Consider the following 18,383-nt stretch of genomic DNA (forward strand, 5'->3'; position numbering starts at 1 on the left):
GCGATGCACCAGCGCCGAAATAAATGGGTTTATTTTATCAATTTCTATTGTTATATAAATTGACAAAAGAAACCCATTTATTTCGGCGCTGGCACATTGCAGCGCCGGAGACTGCTTATATCTAGAGTACGGATAGCCAAGGTCCCGCTTATTGTTCAATTGTTGTAAAAGCTTTGTAAAAAAGGTTCGGCAAACCTTTAACAATGCATTTACAACATTTGAACAATAAACGGCACCTTGGTTATCCGGGCTCTTCTTATAACACACCCGAAATATAATTCAGGGAAGTATTGGGATAGCAGGTATAGCTTCGGTCCGCATATAGATCTTTTATGTTCCATTATCTTTGCGACAGCCGGATTTATTTCTTCAATGATGTTGAGTATTGGTCGGTCATCAAAAGAACAATGTCCTAAATGTGAGATTGTGGGTAAAAACACTTTATTTTCAGAATGAACTTGAAAATGTTCAGTCTCTCTTGTCATCTGGTCCTTTTCTATCTGTTTTTCTTGTTAATTTTTATTATGATTGAAATTTTCAACACTATATTTATCACAAGATTTTTGCACTACTCGCATGCACTTAATCTATAAATATTAATATAATTCATACAAATGCTGATAAAATTAAAGAGCGGCCAATTTAAGTTTGCACACAGGCGGCCGAACTCCTAGGTGCGGCCCTGGCTATTTTTCGTACCAGTCTAGCCGTGTTTTTTGCAATTCAATTATAATACAATATCTGCTGTTTTAAAATAATATTTACAACTGATTAAAACATTGATAGAGTGTAAGCATTCATCCGTTCAATAGATATATGAATGTATTTGTATACGCGTGTTCTATTTTAAAAAATCAAAGCCAATTTATTAACGTAACACCTTTGGCAATATACTACATGGATACATACATATATTTCCAAAACAAAAATTTCCTTAACTAAATTCATAAATATAATTAAAAAAAAAAAACAGAGTTGTTTCATAGCCTTAACACATTTAAAACAAACATTCGTTGACTTCTTCTAGTATTTAGAACATGTATCTTCTAGTATGTATATATGTATGTATAACACATTACAAATAAACAAATCGATCCAGTTCAAAGTGAAAAAGTTTTATCGAGCATGTGTATGTGTATATTTTTAGAAAGTTCATAATTTGAAATATCGACACGCTCGTAAAAGCCATTAATATCAAAGTCAAGTTTGATTATAATGTACACATGCACAGAAAATGTATTTTTCGTACATCGTATCGCCTCATATACCTGTTTGTTTCCACAAGTTGATTTAACGCTCGGATGAATCATCGTCCTGAAAATTTGCGAGTCGACATGCTGAAACGATCGTTCAGTTTATCGCAGTCCGTTGGATCAGAAAGATCTCCGGTCGTGTTTGGTTTTTGCGCAAATCAGCAAGAAATCTGCAACAGTTTCGACGACCACTAACTAAAGTGCAACTTTTAAATTTACATTTATTATCATATATAATATATGTCACAGTGAAATTATGTATATTTCAAGTGAAAATATATTTTCAGTGACGTTTCAGTGATATCATAACCAGTTACATTTTCAGGGTTGGTTTTATTCATTCAAGATTAGATTGTTAGGGTTGGTGTTATTTAAGGGTTAGGTTAGGTTAGGTTAAGTAAAGGTTGGCCCTATTAAATTTATAGAGTTAAACGCATTGATGTATAATACACTAGATGGGCCCAGACGTGCTATTTTGGACGGAGATCTTGTCTTCACTAACTGAGGGGTGCGGGGGGTTTAACTACCGGGGAAGTTGGGTTTTTTTCCCTACGACGCAGTGGTACCTACCTACCTACTAATAGAGACTGTGCATGCGCCATGTATTTTGCATGCGCCAAAAGGGAGACAAGTATAACACGTGAGGGCGGATCTAGTATATTCTAGATGTATGGTTAAACGTTGTAATATTATTGTTTGATACATTTTCACTGCTCGAATTGGTGAAAATATATTTTCACTTGAAATATGCTTTCACTGTAACATATATAATATCGCTATTTTGTGTGTCTGTGTGTGTATGTGTAAGATAACGCTCGCCGTACTATAATAGTCGCTTCGATTCGACATACATATGTGTGTACGTCCCAGCTAAAACACTGCCAACAAAACGTACAATATATAATAATATAATACACTAGTTGAAAAAATATAATATTCAACCAATTGAATTGTCGTCATAGAAACTTTGTTTTGTTTTCGGAGTTCCCAACCAAAGACACAAATATATTATACAAAGTCTCTTTCAAAATTGATAATTGAACATTATTTGCTACTCGTTAAATTTAGTTTTATTTGGTTTTTATGAAAATATTGATAAATACAATTTTTTTTTATACCAAAATGATAATTAAGTATGATAATTAACACATTTAAAATTCACAATACTACATTATATAACAAAGCTCATTTCCAGTGCTACATTTAGATGGATAGTGTCGGTTTTTATTATGTTTCTGTAAAAAAACTCCCTGTCAATTTTAATGTTATGGATGATTCCATGAAGACATAACCGACAGTAAGATAGATTGCACGCCAATCAATCATGAAAATGACATCACGCATCGTAATACAATGCGTTAAAATGTAATGCATTTACATATCGATTTTCACTCTGCAAAAGTGAAAATCGATATTTGCCTAATACACATACATACATCCTCATTTTATCGGCATAAAAATTTGATACCTGGCAACACTGTTCAAATCTACAAATGTATGTACGTATGTAAAGGTTCGGTGATTATTCCGCACAAAGCTATCTCGCGCAAGTCACTAAAATCTCGATCACGGAACATCTGGCATTGTACAATATTCTGTTAGTACAATATTTCGATTGATGGAGTTTTTGGGTGCCAGATGTTCCGTGATCGAGATTTTAGTGACTTGCGCAAGATCGCTTTTTGCGGAATAATCACCGAACCGTATATAAGATAAGTAGACTGCGTATGCTTTTGAGAATCTCTTATTATTATATCAATGTTTATTAATTGATTACGTCTACGAACTAGTGATTAGTATTTTATGTGTATTTTCGATTGACGTTATCGAGAATTAAATAATTAAACTTTTGGCTTCTTTTGTATATCCTCTCGTATGTAATTATCCTATATAAAAGCTAATTTCTTTTTGTGTTTATTAATCCTGAGCATACAAAATAATAATTAACTACAAGCACGATATGTACAAATGGTCACTATATACATATGTATGTACATATATGTATATGTATATAAGTTGGAAAGTCGCATATTTCTTTTGAACACATTATTAGAAATGTCTAATACAATAATAATTACCATACTTCGTAATACCTAGTCTAAAGTCTAAAGTTCTTCTGTATTTTCAGTTTTAATAAATTTTTATCAGTTGGAATGTAATTCGCCACATGAATCAACTTCAATGTGGGTTAGACGAAATATATTCCAATTAGTCAAAATATATTACAACTGAAAACACACTTCGACTGTAACGGTAAACGGATTATTTCGCATATTGCGATCGCGCATAAGATAATCGTTGCTACGAAAATTATGAATATCGAATATCTAGAACTCGAGTTCTCGTTATTATGATAGTTCGTGTGGTTAACTCTCGATGGATGGAATTTTCAGGTGCCAGATGTTCCGGGATCGAGATTTTAGTGACGTTTGCGAATTCATTTTGTGCGGAATAATCACCGAAGCGAATGTAACATATCTTTATACATATATATAAAATTGAATGTTTGTTGGTTTGTCTGTCTGTCTCGTATAGGCTCCTAAACTACTCAAGTGGTTACGATGGATCTTTCAGGATTTGATGTATGCATGTCCGGGAAGATTACTGTGAAAAAACCACTTTATAATAATATTCGTAATTAAGATTTTACCGACGCGAAAGTTTGAAGCGCCATTGTGTAGTCAAGGAAATTTGTTCATTAGTAACCACGTTACCAGTTGATTTATGACGACACGGCTTTGAAGAGACGTTAGTTGAGCTCGGAAACGGGAATTGCAAGCGTTATTGTGGTATTGCAACTTATGCCGGGTTCAGCTAGTACATAAATAATTTAAAAAAAAAATTCACCATAAACAAGACACATAAAATGTAATCGATCCGGTAAAAAAGCAAGTATTGTAAACTGATTATTATTATTATGTGATAATATTTCATAAGGAATTCGTCATGCTATTTCGATCGAACAAACGGGTCTACCTCACGAGCCCGAATGTGAAACGCCCGAAAATGCAAATCGAAAGATCTTAAATCGAAAGATAAAAAAGGGGTGCATGGCAACCGGTACATACTCACTTAATTTACGCGAGCAGGATACAACAGGAACAAGAGGAACAGGCTTTTCCTCCCGTATTCTGCGCGCGCACATTAATACGGGAGGAAAACCCTGTTCCTTTTGTTCCTGTTGTATCCTGCTCGCGCAAATTAAGTGAGTATGTACGTGGGGTTTGGTGCATCCGCTCTAAAATCGCCAGATAAACGAACGACAGCTTTAAACGTAATTCTCGTTTTCTCGAATGATAGATTGCACATCAGATGACGAGTAACCTTTCGATGTGCACAGATGGTGCATCCGCTCTAAAATCGCCAGATAAACGAACGACAGCTTTAAACGTAATTCTCGTTTTCTCGAATGATAGATTGCACATCAGATGACGAGTAACCTTTCGATGTGCACAGATGCAATTATTAAAATTGAGTTGGATCTTTCTGGCGAGTTTAATAAGGCAAGATTCGGAACTTATTGAATCTTGCCTTATTAAACTCGCCTGAGAGATCCAACTCAATTTTAATAATTACCATTTTAATAATTGCATCTGTGCACATCGAAAGGTTACCCGTCATCTGATGTGCAATCTATCATTCGAGAAGACGAGAATTGCATTTAAAGCAGCCGTCCGTTAATCTGTGGTTCAATTTGTCTGGCGATTTTAGAGCGGATGCACCGCATCCATGTACGTGAGTATGTACCGTTTAACATGCACCCTTTTTTGTGATCTTTCGACTTAAGATCTTTCGATTTTCAATCTTTGCCTTCCGATATTTTCGTTTTCGGGCGTTTCACATTCGGACCCGTGACGGAGACCGTGTAAAAAAGCAAATATTGTAAACTGATTATTACATGATATGTAAACGTCATGCTGTTTCGATAGAACAAACATCGCCCTAGATAAATTCAAGTCGGCCATTTAGCAATACGTTATCACTCGCTAGTGCAATCGCTCTATACTAAATTGAAAGCACACAATAAAATGCACCGTCTATTTATTTGCAGATATTAAAGTGAAAAAACGAGAAAACATGATATCGGTGCATGGTCGCTAGCATCGGCGTCAGGGCCGCGGTAGTGTTTGGCGTAGAGTGCGAGTGTGTGCGTGAACGTGAAGTGACAGTTGTGCGGTGGCGGTGGCGGTCGACGGAGGTCGGTCGCTGTTCGGAGGGCGGCATGCTCGGTGTCGGGGCGGCCCCCGCTCCCCGCGCCCCCCGCGCCCCCAGCCAACCCCATGCCTGAGTCGGGTGCGGCCGAGGACGCCCCTCCGCCCCCGCCCTCACCCCCGACCCCCGCCTGCGCCCCCCTGCTGTTCGAGCGCGCGCCCCCCATCTGCGCCCTGCTGCAGGCGCTGCGCCCCCGCTTCGACTCGGACCTGCTCGAGGCCCAGTTCACCACCAGCACCTTCGCCCAGACCAGGCTGCGCTTCAGGTACACACTTCACATTCATACTTTCCTTCACCTTCACCTTCACCTACTCCTACTCCTACTCCTACTCCTACTCCCCCATACTCCCCACTTCCTTCACCTCCACCACACCCAACTCACATATCCATCTCTTCGTTTGCAACTTACCTGCCTTTCGTTTTCGTTTTCAGCCAATGCTTCAGTATGTTGACTCAATTTTACATGCGCCCTTCAGTTTCAATTCCCCACGACCTTTAATTAAGTTTTCATCTTGATTACATCGTATACCAATTCAATCGATTGTCTTTTACCCGAAAGTACATCGAAATCGTATAGAGTATTCAACCATCTGTTTTCTTCTTCAAGCTCATCACAATTTTAAGTGGTGTTTCACGTTACATGAAAAATTTTGTGCTTTTTTTTTATTATAAATAAATATTTGCCATTTCTGTTTGACTTTATTTACTCATTGTTATCACTTATTTTAATTCGATATGTCTAGAATCTTGGAAAAGCAGATGTATTACAAGCTACCAGTATTTTTAAATATTATTAAACGCAAAACATATTACATTTTTTGCAAAGTATTTCTCGTAATGACGAAAAGTCGACTTATATATGTCACTTCCAAATGATTCGGTGATTACTAGTCAAATGTGAACCGGTCACAGGACTACCGCTCGCTCTAGATCGGTCACACGTGATCACCCGTCACACTAAAACTGGTCACATCCGAAAATTGGTCACGAAAAAACTGGTCACACCCGAAATTTGGTCACGAAAAAACTGGTCACACCCTAAAATTAAAAATTGGTCGAATTTTTGGGTGTGACCAGTTTTCTCTTGACCAGTTTTAGGGTGTGACCAGTTTTAGTGTGACGGGTGATCACGTGTGACCGATCTAGAGCGACCGGTAGTCCTGTGACCGGTTCACATATGACTAGTAGTCCGTTTACCCTTCCAAATATAACAGCTCATATGTACATATGCTGATTTGTTATGTATATGTGAAACGTTTCATTTAAATTCCATACATTAAAAAAATAATTTTAAATCGAGTTAAAAAAACATTTATCAAATTGTACTAAATATAATTTTATGTTGAAAGTTTTCATATTGCGATTTGAATCTGCTTCAAAGATAAACATATTAATTCAGAAATACTATAACATGTAAAATGAACAGTTTTTTGTGTGTTAAAATTATTATATAACAAAAACGCTGTTACTAAATAAACATTTGATTGCAATCAATGTTGTACACCGTGATAAATTTATATAATAAATATTGTACTATACAAAATCTTACATAAAGGTTTGAGAATCTTGAAGGATCTTCATCGGGTTAGTAAACATCTTTCGTTGAAAACATTACTACATCTAGAAGCAGGGCCACCAAAAGGAATCGCGTATAATACATACCCGTATGCATACAAGAGGGCCTTGTGACAAAGTGATATATTTTTAATATGCCAAAAATCTATCAGAACTATTAGAAAATCACCTATGTTATTTTTTTAAATAATCGAATAAAAAAGTATTATATAACAGGTACGATTTCACATGGACACAAATAATGCGCAGATCGAAAAATAATAAACATTTAGCTTCAAATAGATGTATGTATTTTTATATACATATTACCTCTCTTTGGCCCTGTCTGGAAGTAAACGATTCCTAACTCTTATAAGGGACTTCGAAGGATATTTTGCCCAAACAATTTATAGTAAAAATTTCATTGGTATGAAAAAATCTGCAATATAATATCTCATTTTTCTCTATCCGGAAACAGTATTGCCGGAACTTACAATAACAACTTTTCAACTAACGAGAAATACATGTTATAAAAATTTCATTTCGATAATTAGCTTCATGCAGTCGTTTATTAAATGACCTTAACGACTACCTGGCGTCGCCTGAGTCAAAATCATTCAAAAACGGACACTAGAAATTAATCGTTCATATGTCTTCTTCGGCTCTATCAACATGTTGTTTATTTGACTTACACTACTATTAATATTTAAACACTTTGTCGACACTGCATTATCAAAGCGATAATTATTATACAGTGTTGATGCTTATTTATATACATAAATGGCTAACATGACCTATAGTATTATTTTAAAACTACCCAATTAATCAAACGTAATGAATCACCGATGTTATTTCTCTCGTTTCAGATATGCTCTGCTCTACATCTTAGCGTTCTCGCTCATATGGTTCTTGTACTTCATCACGTTCGGCGTGAACGGACATCTGCTAAGATGGCCGTTGTTCTGCACCATCTTCGCCGGCGTCTTCCTATCGGCCCTCCTGATCCTTCTGATCACTCTCACCGACGTCTTCAAACGGCACATGCACACTATATCTTTCGTCATAGCCCTGCTGCTGTGCTTGCTGAGTCTCTTCCTTGTCGGCTTCTTCCCGTACAAGACGTTCAAGGATGTGCACTTCATCGGAGACATAAGCCAGGCGGGCCATTTCGCCATGTGCGTAGAGATCGTGCTCATCATCTACACGGTGATACCGATGCCCGTTTACATGTGCGCCGGCGTCAACATCGCCTACTCCGTCACCTTCGAGCTGATGAACGTCTACATGCACGATAAGGGCTCGGACGTGACGTGCGCCGGCTTGACTGTTCGTATACTATTGCAAATCTGTGTTCACATTATAGGCCTACATATTTTATTGATGACTGTGGTTCGCATGCGCGGCACGTTCATGAAAGTCGGACAGAGTCTACTCGTCCGAAGGCAGCTGGAAATGGAGAAGATCCTCAAGGAAAAGATGATACTGTCGGTGATGCCGCCGAAAGTCGCCGATTGGTTGTTGTCCGAGACGGGTATGGAGTCCGAGAGCAGTCTCAAGCGCAACAATAGTCTGTATCCTCGGAACTCTAATCCCGGTGCTTCGGATTTGAAGTCGCTGTTTCGGCCGTTCAACATGCACTGCATGGAAAATGTTAGTATTCTCTTTGCCGACATAGTCGGGTTTACGAAAATGTCCAGCAACAAGACTGCCGAGGAGCTGGTCAACATATTGAACGATCTGTTTGAAAGGTTCGACGAGCTGTGTCAGATTAATAATTGTGAGAAGATTTCAACGTTGGGAGATTGCTACTATTGTGTGTCGGGGTGTCCGGAGCCGAGGGCTGATCATGCCAAGTGCTGTGTGGAAATGGGATTAGGTAATTAGGCATTGGTTTTGATGTATTTATCTTGAAATATCATCATAATATAATGGTTTCGCTCATGTCTATATGTATGAAAAGCTTTTATTTGACTTAAACAGTTAAAATATTTTAAACTGTCTTACTTGCTTACAGGTATGATAACAGCTATTAAATATTTTGACGAACAGAGGCATGAAGGAGTCAACATGCGAGTCGGAGTACACACTGGAACGGTGCTTTGCGGAATCGTAGGCACGAAACGGTTCAAATTTGACGTTTGGAGCAACGACGTGTCGTTGGCCAATAAAATGGAATCCACCGGGAAGCCTGGACGGGTTCACATCTCCGAAGAGACGAGCCGGTTCCTCACCGATTACGTCTTAGAAGAAGCTGAAGATGTGTTCGGTATGCGAGTGTGTTTTCAATGTAATTATTTCGAATTGTTTTGAATCGTTTTCTTATGTTAAGTGAATTTCAGGTCATAAAACGTTCTTCATTGAAGGACGACAGTCACAATTCGCAGATGACAATTTAAGTCCGGTGAACATTTCCAACTCGATGCCATTAAGGTTGATTATATCTCCGCCGCACAACGATTCTGTATCGCCTTTGGCGAATACTCTTTCGCCGAATTTAAATTTGTGTCCCAGTATCCGTTTCGAGGGTACGAATCCGCACACGTCGTTCCCGTTGACTCCGCCGGCGTTGAATCCTAATCATCTTTCTCCGAATCCCTTCAATTTAAAAATTAAAGCCAATTCTCTACCCAGTATACTTGACTCGGACAACGAAGAGGAAAGATCAAGCATTAAAAAAATTGAAGATGATTCGTCGAAGAGTCCCACGTCGACAGGTTAGCATAATTTGTTATTACTATTTTTTTTTATATACATATGTATAATAAAGTTGCATAGGGATGGGTTCAGGATCCAAATGAAAGACCAAAGTCGCTTCACAGCATTTATTCAACGATCCCAGAGGTCCACACAACCACCGCTCACCCCAGAATAATCTGATCTACCGTGTGTACCTCCTTATAAAGGACGATTTGCACAGCACAGCTTCCCCAATCCATTAATGTGTCTATAGTTTAGGCACTTAAAGGTCTATTGTTTACGCACGCACTCGCCCAGGTCTTTGAGAACTTCAGCGTATCCTTTGTTCTGGCACTTACTGAGTTCCGTTAGCCTAATCCGGGGTCTCTATTGTTCACCCACGAATGCACTTAGACCGTGGATACTCTCTCTTATGTTCCTACGTTACAGTAATTTGCCTGGCCAACAGAAGTTGACCTCTTGGATTTTAAAACCATTTCATTCATTAAACCTTTGAGTGCTGACATTTTCTGTTGAAAGCCTGCCACGCTGAACATTTCATACTAGAATTATTAAGAAATCCAATAGAAAGCAGGTATAAAAATTGTAGCTAATCCAAACAAACCCTAGATAACTACCGCTGAAGATTTCGAGTTTTGTAAAGGTGTGTTTAGACTAATATATCTTGCAACAATATAAAATAAACAAAAGAAATCTCTTAATGAATATATTTTTCCAAAACTAGTTCCATCTTATTCATTGTTGTTAAAATGTAATGCTCGCAATCTAAATGCCAAGCCACAATCTAAAATACTCCACAGTTGGGGATTGTCATCGGGAAATTCTGCTATGGTTATAAATTCAGAAATTCCGGTGTAAACCAATCTTTATAAACGTTGAAAAATGAATGACACGGATTGCACAAACCATGTTCAACGCATTTTTTTCAATGCTACCTGGAAAGGCTTAGCGGGTAGTTTTCTTGTTTACTTTGTACATGTTCAAAATAACACGCCTATCGGCGTTTTTCAGGCCCATGAACTTGTTGGCAAAATGCCGATCGGCGTTGGTTAACATTCTAAGGGTTAGGTTGAGAGATTGCAATTTACATGGATCATTATAAAAACTTTGTATAATGGTGTGAAGATCCATAATGCCCTTTTAAATGAAATTTAGTAGTTTTTTACTTTTTGTCGAATTATTGCATACACCCGATGCATCTCCACTGACTTTTGTTTATATTTTTCGAACAAACTGTTTCACTTTAAGTATAATAATCAAAATAAATTGCTATAAATTAATTGAAAGCCAAAAAATCGTATATCGATTCATTAATAACTCCAATGCACCCAATAATACAAAATTTTACTTTCACCAAAATTATGTACGAATTTGAACCTACATATGTGGAATCGAGTATTTTCGCTGTTACTTCATATTCTTATCTGTTAGGACCACTTGAATTGATCGATTCATTGGCCACTTGAACTAAAATAATACACTTTGTATCGTCAATTGACGGCATAATAATATATTGATATTGTTTAGCAACAAACAGAAGCACCATAGCGTTCTTATCAGTCGGCAAGTACCGTACAGTGGCCAACAGCTGTAACCCATAATCTAATGCATGACAATTTTGATTGTTTTCAGGAAGCTACGGAAAGTACGCCACAAAAATAAGAAACTGGAAAGTACCAAAATTCCTGAGGAAAACCGACGACATCCGACTCGACGAATCAAACAAGGACCAGTCAATGTTAGACAAAGAAAACATCGTCATGGATGGAATTGTAGTATCATCGCCGAACGGTTACCAACAAGTTCCCATTGTGATAGAGACGAGCGAAACCGACGGCACTAAACCCGTGAATTCTCTGAATCCCAACAAACTCCGTGTGGACGTGTGCTCTCAGCGCAACTCCACGGCTTCGGCTTACGAAAGTGATATTTTAGACATTAAGTCGTATATTAGCCAATCGAGGAGCGACGTGTCTCCGTTCGCTCGAAGTAGCAGCTATAGATCCCAATACGGAAGAACTACGCATTGTGAGGTGCGTTCTTGGTGGCGAATGTTGTCGTTGTCGTGTGAGGATGAAGTTTTTTTGATGATTGGCGTTTGTTCCTTTCAGATATATCATCAGAATCGTGCTCGCAGTTCGACGATAAGCCACCTGCACGATCTGCCCATGTATTCTTCTAATGTTCCTTCACATATTGTAATTGCCGACGATCAGGTCAGCTTGTGCCCTTCCGTCAACAGTCGCAAAGACTCGGGCATTCGAAGCAACAGCCGTCGGTCTAGTATACAACAACAGGTTTGTAATGACAACTAGTTATTAATAATAATCATAATAATAATAACTTTTTATTCCAGGCAATAGGGAGAATAATGCAATCCCCAACGCCCATATTAATAATACGTATATATTATTTTCTTTTCTGTTATATTTTTGACCATTGTGGCGCATTAGGAATTCCTGTAATGCTACAATGGTCCAAACTTTAAATAAATAATAAAAACATTATTGAAAAATAGTAAAGAAAAATAAATATATAATGATAATAATAATAATAAGTGCAATCAATTACACTGAACAACAAAAAATGACGTTTTTGAGTTACCAGAGCGGAGACTAACCAATCTTTACTAAGTTTGACCCACTGAATTCGAATATGATAATGATTTTTGTTGGTTAGTGATCGTTTTGCGGTCTTTAACTCAAAATCTAGTATTGATGTGCTCACAGTGAGTATTGCAATCAATAGTCAGATGTTTTTTCTATTGATTGTGATTTTTTTTTGTTTTAAAATACTTATAATTAATTGTCTAGCGAATTTTAAAAGTCAAAAATGTATATTTTTTTTACGGATTTTTTCTCCGTGCTATTTTGCGTTTTAATAAAAAAAAATGTGCATTTTCTATTGTGCGTTTTAATAAAAAAAAATATTGAGTTAAATAAAAAACTGGCCAAATAAACGCAAAATAGGACGGAGAAAAAATCCGTAAAAATAAAACATTTTTGACTTAAAATTCGCTAGACAATTCATTATAAGCATTTTAAAACAAAAAAAATCAAAATGTCATCAAAGAGATCCTCCGGCAGCAGGTGTCCCAGGTACTTGACTTCCCTAACGGTTTCAAGATTACGTCCATCTAAAATAATGTTGATGACGAAATGAGGACCTCGATCGTATCGGAAGATTAATACTATGGATTTACCCGTATTATACCGCATATTATGTTCTGCAGCATAACTCGAGCAAACTTCCTTGAGGTGATTCAGAGCTGACAGAGAAGGTGCCAAGATCATCATGTCATCCACATGGCTGATGTGGTTACTGCATATTCCTCGTGTAGCAACCAACTCCAGTCTGTCGAAGGCGATAGGAAAGTTCATCCATGTACAAGTTGAATAAGCCCGAAGACATTGACTTATTCTGTCTAACCCCGCACTTCAAAGAAGTGGAATCAGAGTGGGCATTCCCCCAGCGTACATGGTTGAACTGATTCTGGTACCAGGATGATAAAAAACTCACGATTTGACTTGGAGCTCCCCTTTTAAACAGTTTGGAACATAGTAGATCATGATTCACTCGATCGAAGGCCTTGGATAAGTCTAGAAAACAGGCGTATACGGAAGTTTTTCGCGATGTATAAAATCCACCACCTGTTTTAAAGTGTAGATGGCCATATCCGTCGACGAGTGGCTCTTGAATCCAAATTGTTCATCAGCTGACAAAAGGTAGTTAAAGGCACTTAATCTGCTACTCAATATCTTCTCTAGAACTCTAGATAAAATGGTAGCTAGAGCAATAGGACGATAGCTGTCAATGGCTAAAGCATCAAGCTTTGATGACTTGAGGACAGGAACAATAGTCATCCTTGAAAACTCTTCAGGTACATGTTCATGCATAATCATGAAATTGAAGAGCCTTGCGAATATGACGAAGAAATTCTTGCCACTATGCAGAACATGATCCGTACTGATTCTGTCCCAGCCAGTAGCTTTCCCTCCAGACATTGACCTCAATGCAGTTTCAACTTCATCGCCAGTTATGACGCAAGTCGAATCCTCCGAGTTAGACATAACCACATCAGCCATATCCATCAAATCTGATCCAGACTCATTGAAATGCTTGCTATATATATATTCCTATATGCTCAGTATCTGTGCATTTTCTCAAATTATAGTTTTGAAGAGTTTTATCAAAGACGATACGATCCAAAGATTTAATTATTTCTATCGAATATGCAATTATGTCGGAAGGGTTGGGTGGCATCCAAGTTGCAATGTCGCGATGACGATAATTATGAGATGGTCTCGAACGATTCAGACCATTCGCAGCAATTATAACAAAAAGTGGGCGATGATATGACCATACTACGTCAGTGTGGACTTTAAAACCTTGAATGGATCCTAAAATTCCTTCAGAAGTGATACAGTGATCCAACCAGCGTAAGGAGCCGTGTGCGTCATTAACGGTTCCGCGACAATTGGTTCAACGACATAATGTACCCGACAATTGGTACACTGCCAAAATGTACCCGCGGCAATTGGTTCATTACCAAAATTTTTACGCGACAAAATGTCCACGACATTAACATTCACGCGACAAAATGTTCAAAAGTCCCCAACCGTATCGAAAATTTTCGTATTTTAATGGAAAAGTAACTTTTTATTGTATTATATATATCGCGGATTTCGTTGAATTAGTTTAAATGTCAGGGGTTCTCAACCGTATCCAATATTTTCTTATTTAAATTGAAAAATTTACTTTTTATCGTATATATCGCGGATGTTATTAAATTAATATAAAAAAACAGGTGTTCTCAACCGTATCCAACATATTATTTAAATTGAAAAAAAAAACTTTTTAATCGTATTGCAGATGTCATTGAATTAGTATCCAATATTTTCTTATTTAAATTGAAAAAATCACTTTTTAAGCGTATGTACTGCTGATGTCATTGAATTAGTTTATATATCTGGTGTTCTCAACCTGACATCTGCAATACGATGCATTACATTAAAATACGAAAATTTTCGATACGGTTAAGGACTTTTGAACATTTTGTCGCGTAAACTTGGTAATGAACCTATTGTCGCGTGTACATTTTGGCAGTGAACCAATTGTCGGGTACATTGTGCCGTTGAACCAATTGTCGCGGAACCATTACAATAAAATTCGAGCGACTATGATCTTTGATAGCGGCGTTAACAATGCCCAAGCAAGTAGTAAAATCTTAAAAATGTTCTGGTTTTGCCGTCGGCATATAGGCATTAATAATAACAAATCAATATCACCTTGCTGAAGTTTGATGCAAAGTAATCTCGGATTATGAAGGTCAATTTAGGAGACTAAACGATTTTTTATACAATATACCACCACCATAGGGACGTCCAACTAAAGGCCCATACCGCTGTCAACTGCAGAATTTATATCTTTTTATCCCCAATTTAGTCAATATATTTTCACATAATTAAATTTCATATTATTTTTTTTTTTGCTTATATTTGTTTCAAATCCTCATTTCAGATATACATGGTCAGCCAAACTGCCCTTGGCACATCTCAAGAATTACATCGCCGCGTTTCCGGCTACTACACTTCTAGTCAATCTAGCATACCGAGACCTTCGCTTGGAGCAGCTTCTAACTACCCTTGCCCATCACATTTAACACTGCGCAAGCAGTCCGACCTGCAGCTGATACAGTGTGTGCAAGACAATGCCAAGTCCCGCTCCAACTACTTCGTCAAACCTCCTCTGTCTCCGTTCACTCTGTTCTTCAAATCGCGCGATCTTGAGAACGAGTACCGAAACACGGCTCATCGCACAAACGATCACGAGATAGACTTTCCTCCGACTCTTGCCAGTGCACACTTCAACACATACCTAGACGTAGTCGTCTCGGCTGTTATATTCTTAATAGTGTCCGCTTCATTGTTTGCCCTGTATGAACCGACCAGTCTTTGGATTAGTGCTTTCGTTGTATTTATAATATTTCAAATTTTAGCTATTGTATTGTGTTTTCACAAGCACTGGGCGTTGTCTCAGACGACGATACCGTATGATAAGAATCTGTTGGATAAGTTTTTGTATCATCTGTACGACTGGTATCCGTGGCACGTGTTTGGCGGACTTCTGCTCAGTCTGCCCGTGCTTTCAGTCCTCGTGAACTTTTCTTGCAACGCCTCCGCTTTGAAGATCGTCAGCGGCGACCAATCATACTACATTTGCTTACTTTGCATTGGTCTTATACACTTTTGTAACTTCACTCAGATCAATCTATGGGTTAAGAACACTCTAGTCACGCTGTCGGCGTTTGTTTTCATCTGCATAGCTGTTTTGTACTGTCCGAGCGCTTTGCCCAACTTGCACGATCAGTACGAGCATGCTAAAGAAGTCAGTTTGGAATACAAACACTTGATGAGTATGTTAAGATTCACTTCAGATTTAAACAGTACAATCAACGACAATTTTTCAACATTCAATTCTTCGCACGCCGACAACTCTACCTTCGTACCTCTTATCGACAGCCAACATTGCATGTATACAGGTGAAATTTATCTAGATATACTCTTGTTCTTGATTCTTGTTTGGTTTCTGAACCGCGAGTTCGAGATCAGCTACCGCATGAGCTTCTACGGTAACATAGTCGCCAACAAGGACAAGATCCGTGTGCAGAACATGCGCAATCAAGCCGACTGGCTCTTGCACAACATCATACCGAGGCATGTCGCCGACCAGATCAAGAGCACGGCCAAGTATTCCGAGAATCACAAAGATGTCGGCATTATATTCGCCAGCATCGTCAACTTCAACGAAATGTACGACGAATCTTACCTAGGCGGGAAGGAATATCTCCGCGTACTCAACGAACTGATCGGTGACTTTGACGAACTCCTCGAAGAACCCCAGTTTCAGGCCGTCGATAAGATCAAGACCATCGGCAGCACGTTCATGGCAGCCAGCGGCCTCAATCCCTACATCCGACAAGAGAGCACCGATCCGTACTCGCACCTATACTGCCTTATGGAGTTTGCCATAGAAATGCAGAAGGTCGTCAACAATTTCAACCGAGATCTGCTCGAGTTCAATTTGATCTTGAGGATTGGTTATAACTTCGGCGATGTGACAGCCGGTGTTATCGGCACTACCAAACTCTTCTACGATATATGGGGCGATGCTGTGAATATAGCCAGTCGTATGGATTCGACCGGAGTCAACGGGAAGATTCAAGTCGGTGAAGCTTGTATTCCGATTTTGGATAAGAAGTACGATTTTGAACCGAGGGGTAATGTGTACGTTAAGGGTAAAGACAATATGAATGTGTTCTTATTGCTACGAAAAAAACCTGACGATGTTTCACTTTAAAGTAGTATTACGGTACGTTTACACCGACAGTGTGCACTGACAGCTCTTATAGTAAATAATACAAGTTTGTATGGAGTGTAGTAATAATCTTCAAAACACCCTATCCCTCATTAGAATAACAAAACCAATGGATATATATGCAAATACATAAGGTATAAGATATAAGAGAGGACTTACTGATTGTAATGTGGGTCTTCGGACGCTTCAAACTTGCTCCGAGTGAGGAAGACCGGTTCACAAAACCACAATGAGGCCAGATATCAGCCGAATATGAAACTGTCAGTCATACTGTTTGTGAAAATGTAACTTAAGCAGGGTTGTTCCTCGGATGGTACAATATTTGGAAGCGTGTTGTAATAGTAACTGGCTAACCTAATTGAACTGTAGGTTATTATAATTATACTTCACTAAAAAAAAAAAGAAGATATTTCCGATATTGTAAAAAAGAATTAAAAAATATATATGTATGTATATTATATATCCCATTTTAGGATGATCCTGTGTGTAAAATTTTCATTGTGAAACCTTTATAATGCCATAAATATTAATTGTATTAATGTTTTATCACTGTTACCATAAAGATATATAATGTTTATTAATCGTACATAAAAAAAAAATGTATTCCCGTACTTTGATGATATATTGCTCCTGTTTCGTATTAAATTAAATTTAAAAAAAAACTTTAAATGTAACCAAAAATTTTGTGATTCGATAGATAGTTGTGAATTGTTAATTTTAATCAATGAATTGGAAATATTTTATAATTATGTATTAACAAAAAAAATTCTATATATATATATATTATTATAATATGAGGTATTTTGACGAAAAGTATTTGAATCAACATATTATATGGAGACTTGTGTTTTTCAATATTGTATTTGAAACACATAGTTGTTACGACTTAAAAATCCGAATTTTTGCATTATTACTGTATTAATTTGTAAATATTGTCAATTTTAGCACGTGCACACATATAGATACACTTTGTCGATTTTAATTATTACATTATATATGTGTATATGTAGATTTAAGAAAATCTCATCTACGAAGTTCCTAAAACAATCTGCTCTAATATTCGATAATAATTTTCTTTTCATTTGAACGGGCAACCCTTCTTCTCTTCTGAAGCTTCTCCTAGACACATTCGCCGACGTTGGGAACTTCATTCATGTATTGATACACGGACAATACGATGTTATGCACAGTATTTTCAATTGTAGGATTTTTATATGAAGATTTTTAATTGTTGGGTGTACTTTTGAATACTTCTCGTGTGTTTTAAATGAATATCAATTGAATATTTTA

General features: G+C 37.6%; 1 protein-coding gene across 1 annotated transcript; it reads left to right on the forward strand.

Annotated features, from left to right (window-relative positions):
• Positions 1-1,352: 1,352 nt before the first annotated feature.
• On the forward strand, positions 1,353-17,848 carry Ac13E (Adenylyl cyclase 13E). The gene is made up of 8 exons (XM_077436440.1): positions 1,353-1,453; positions 5,305-5,730; positions 7,886-8,895; positions 9,034-9,285; positions 9,359-9,733; positions 11,349-11,749; positions 11,828-12,013; positions 15,237-17,848. The coding sequence occupies exons 2-8, from the start codon at positions 5,534-5,536 to the stop codon at positions 17,073-17,075; spliced, it is 4,260 nt and encodes a 1,419-aa protein (XP_077292566.1). The 5' UTR covers positions 1,353-1,453; positions 5,305-5,533; the 3' UTR covers positions 17,076-17,848.
• Positions 17,849-18,383: the final 535 nt, after the last annotated feature.

The sequence above is a fragment of the Arctopsyche grandis genome, chromosome 8, assembly GCF_051622035.1.
Source record: "Arctopsyche grandis isolate Sample6627 chromosome 8, ASM5162203v2, whole genome shotgun sequence".
NCBI classification, from domain to species: Eukaryota; Metazoa; Arthropoda; class Insecta; order Trichoptera; family Hydropsychidae; genus Arctopsyche; species Arctopsyche grandis.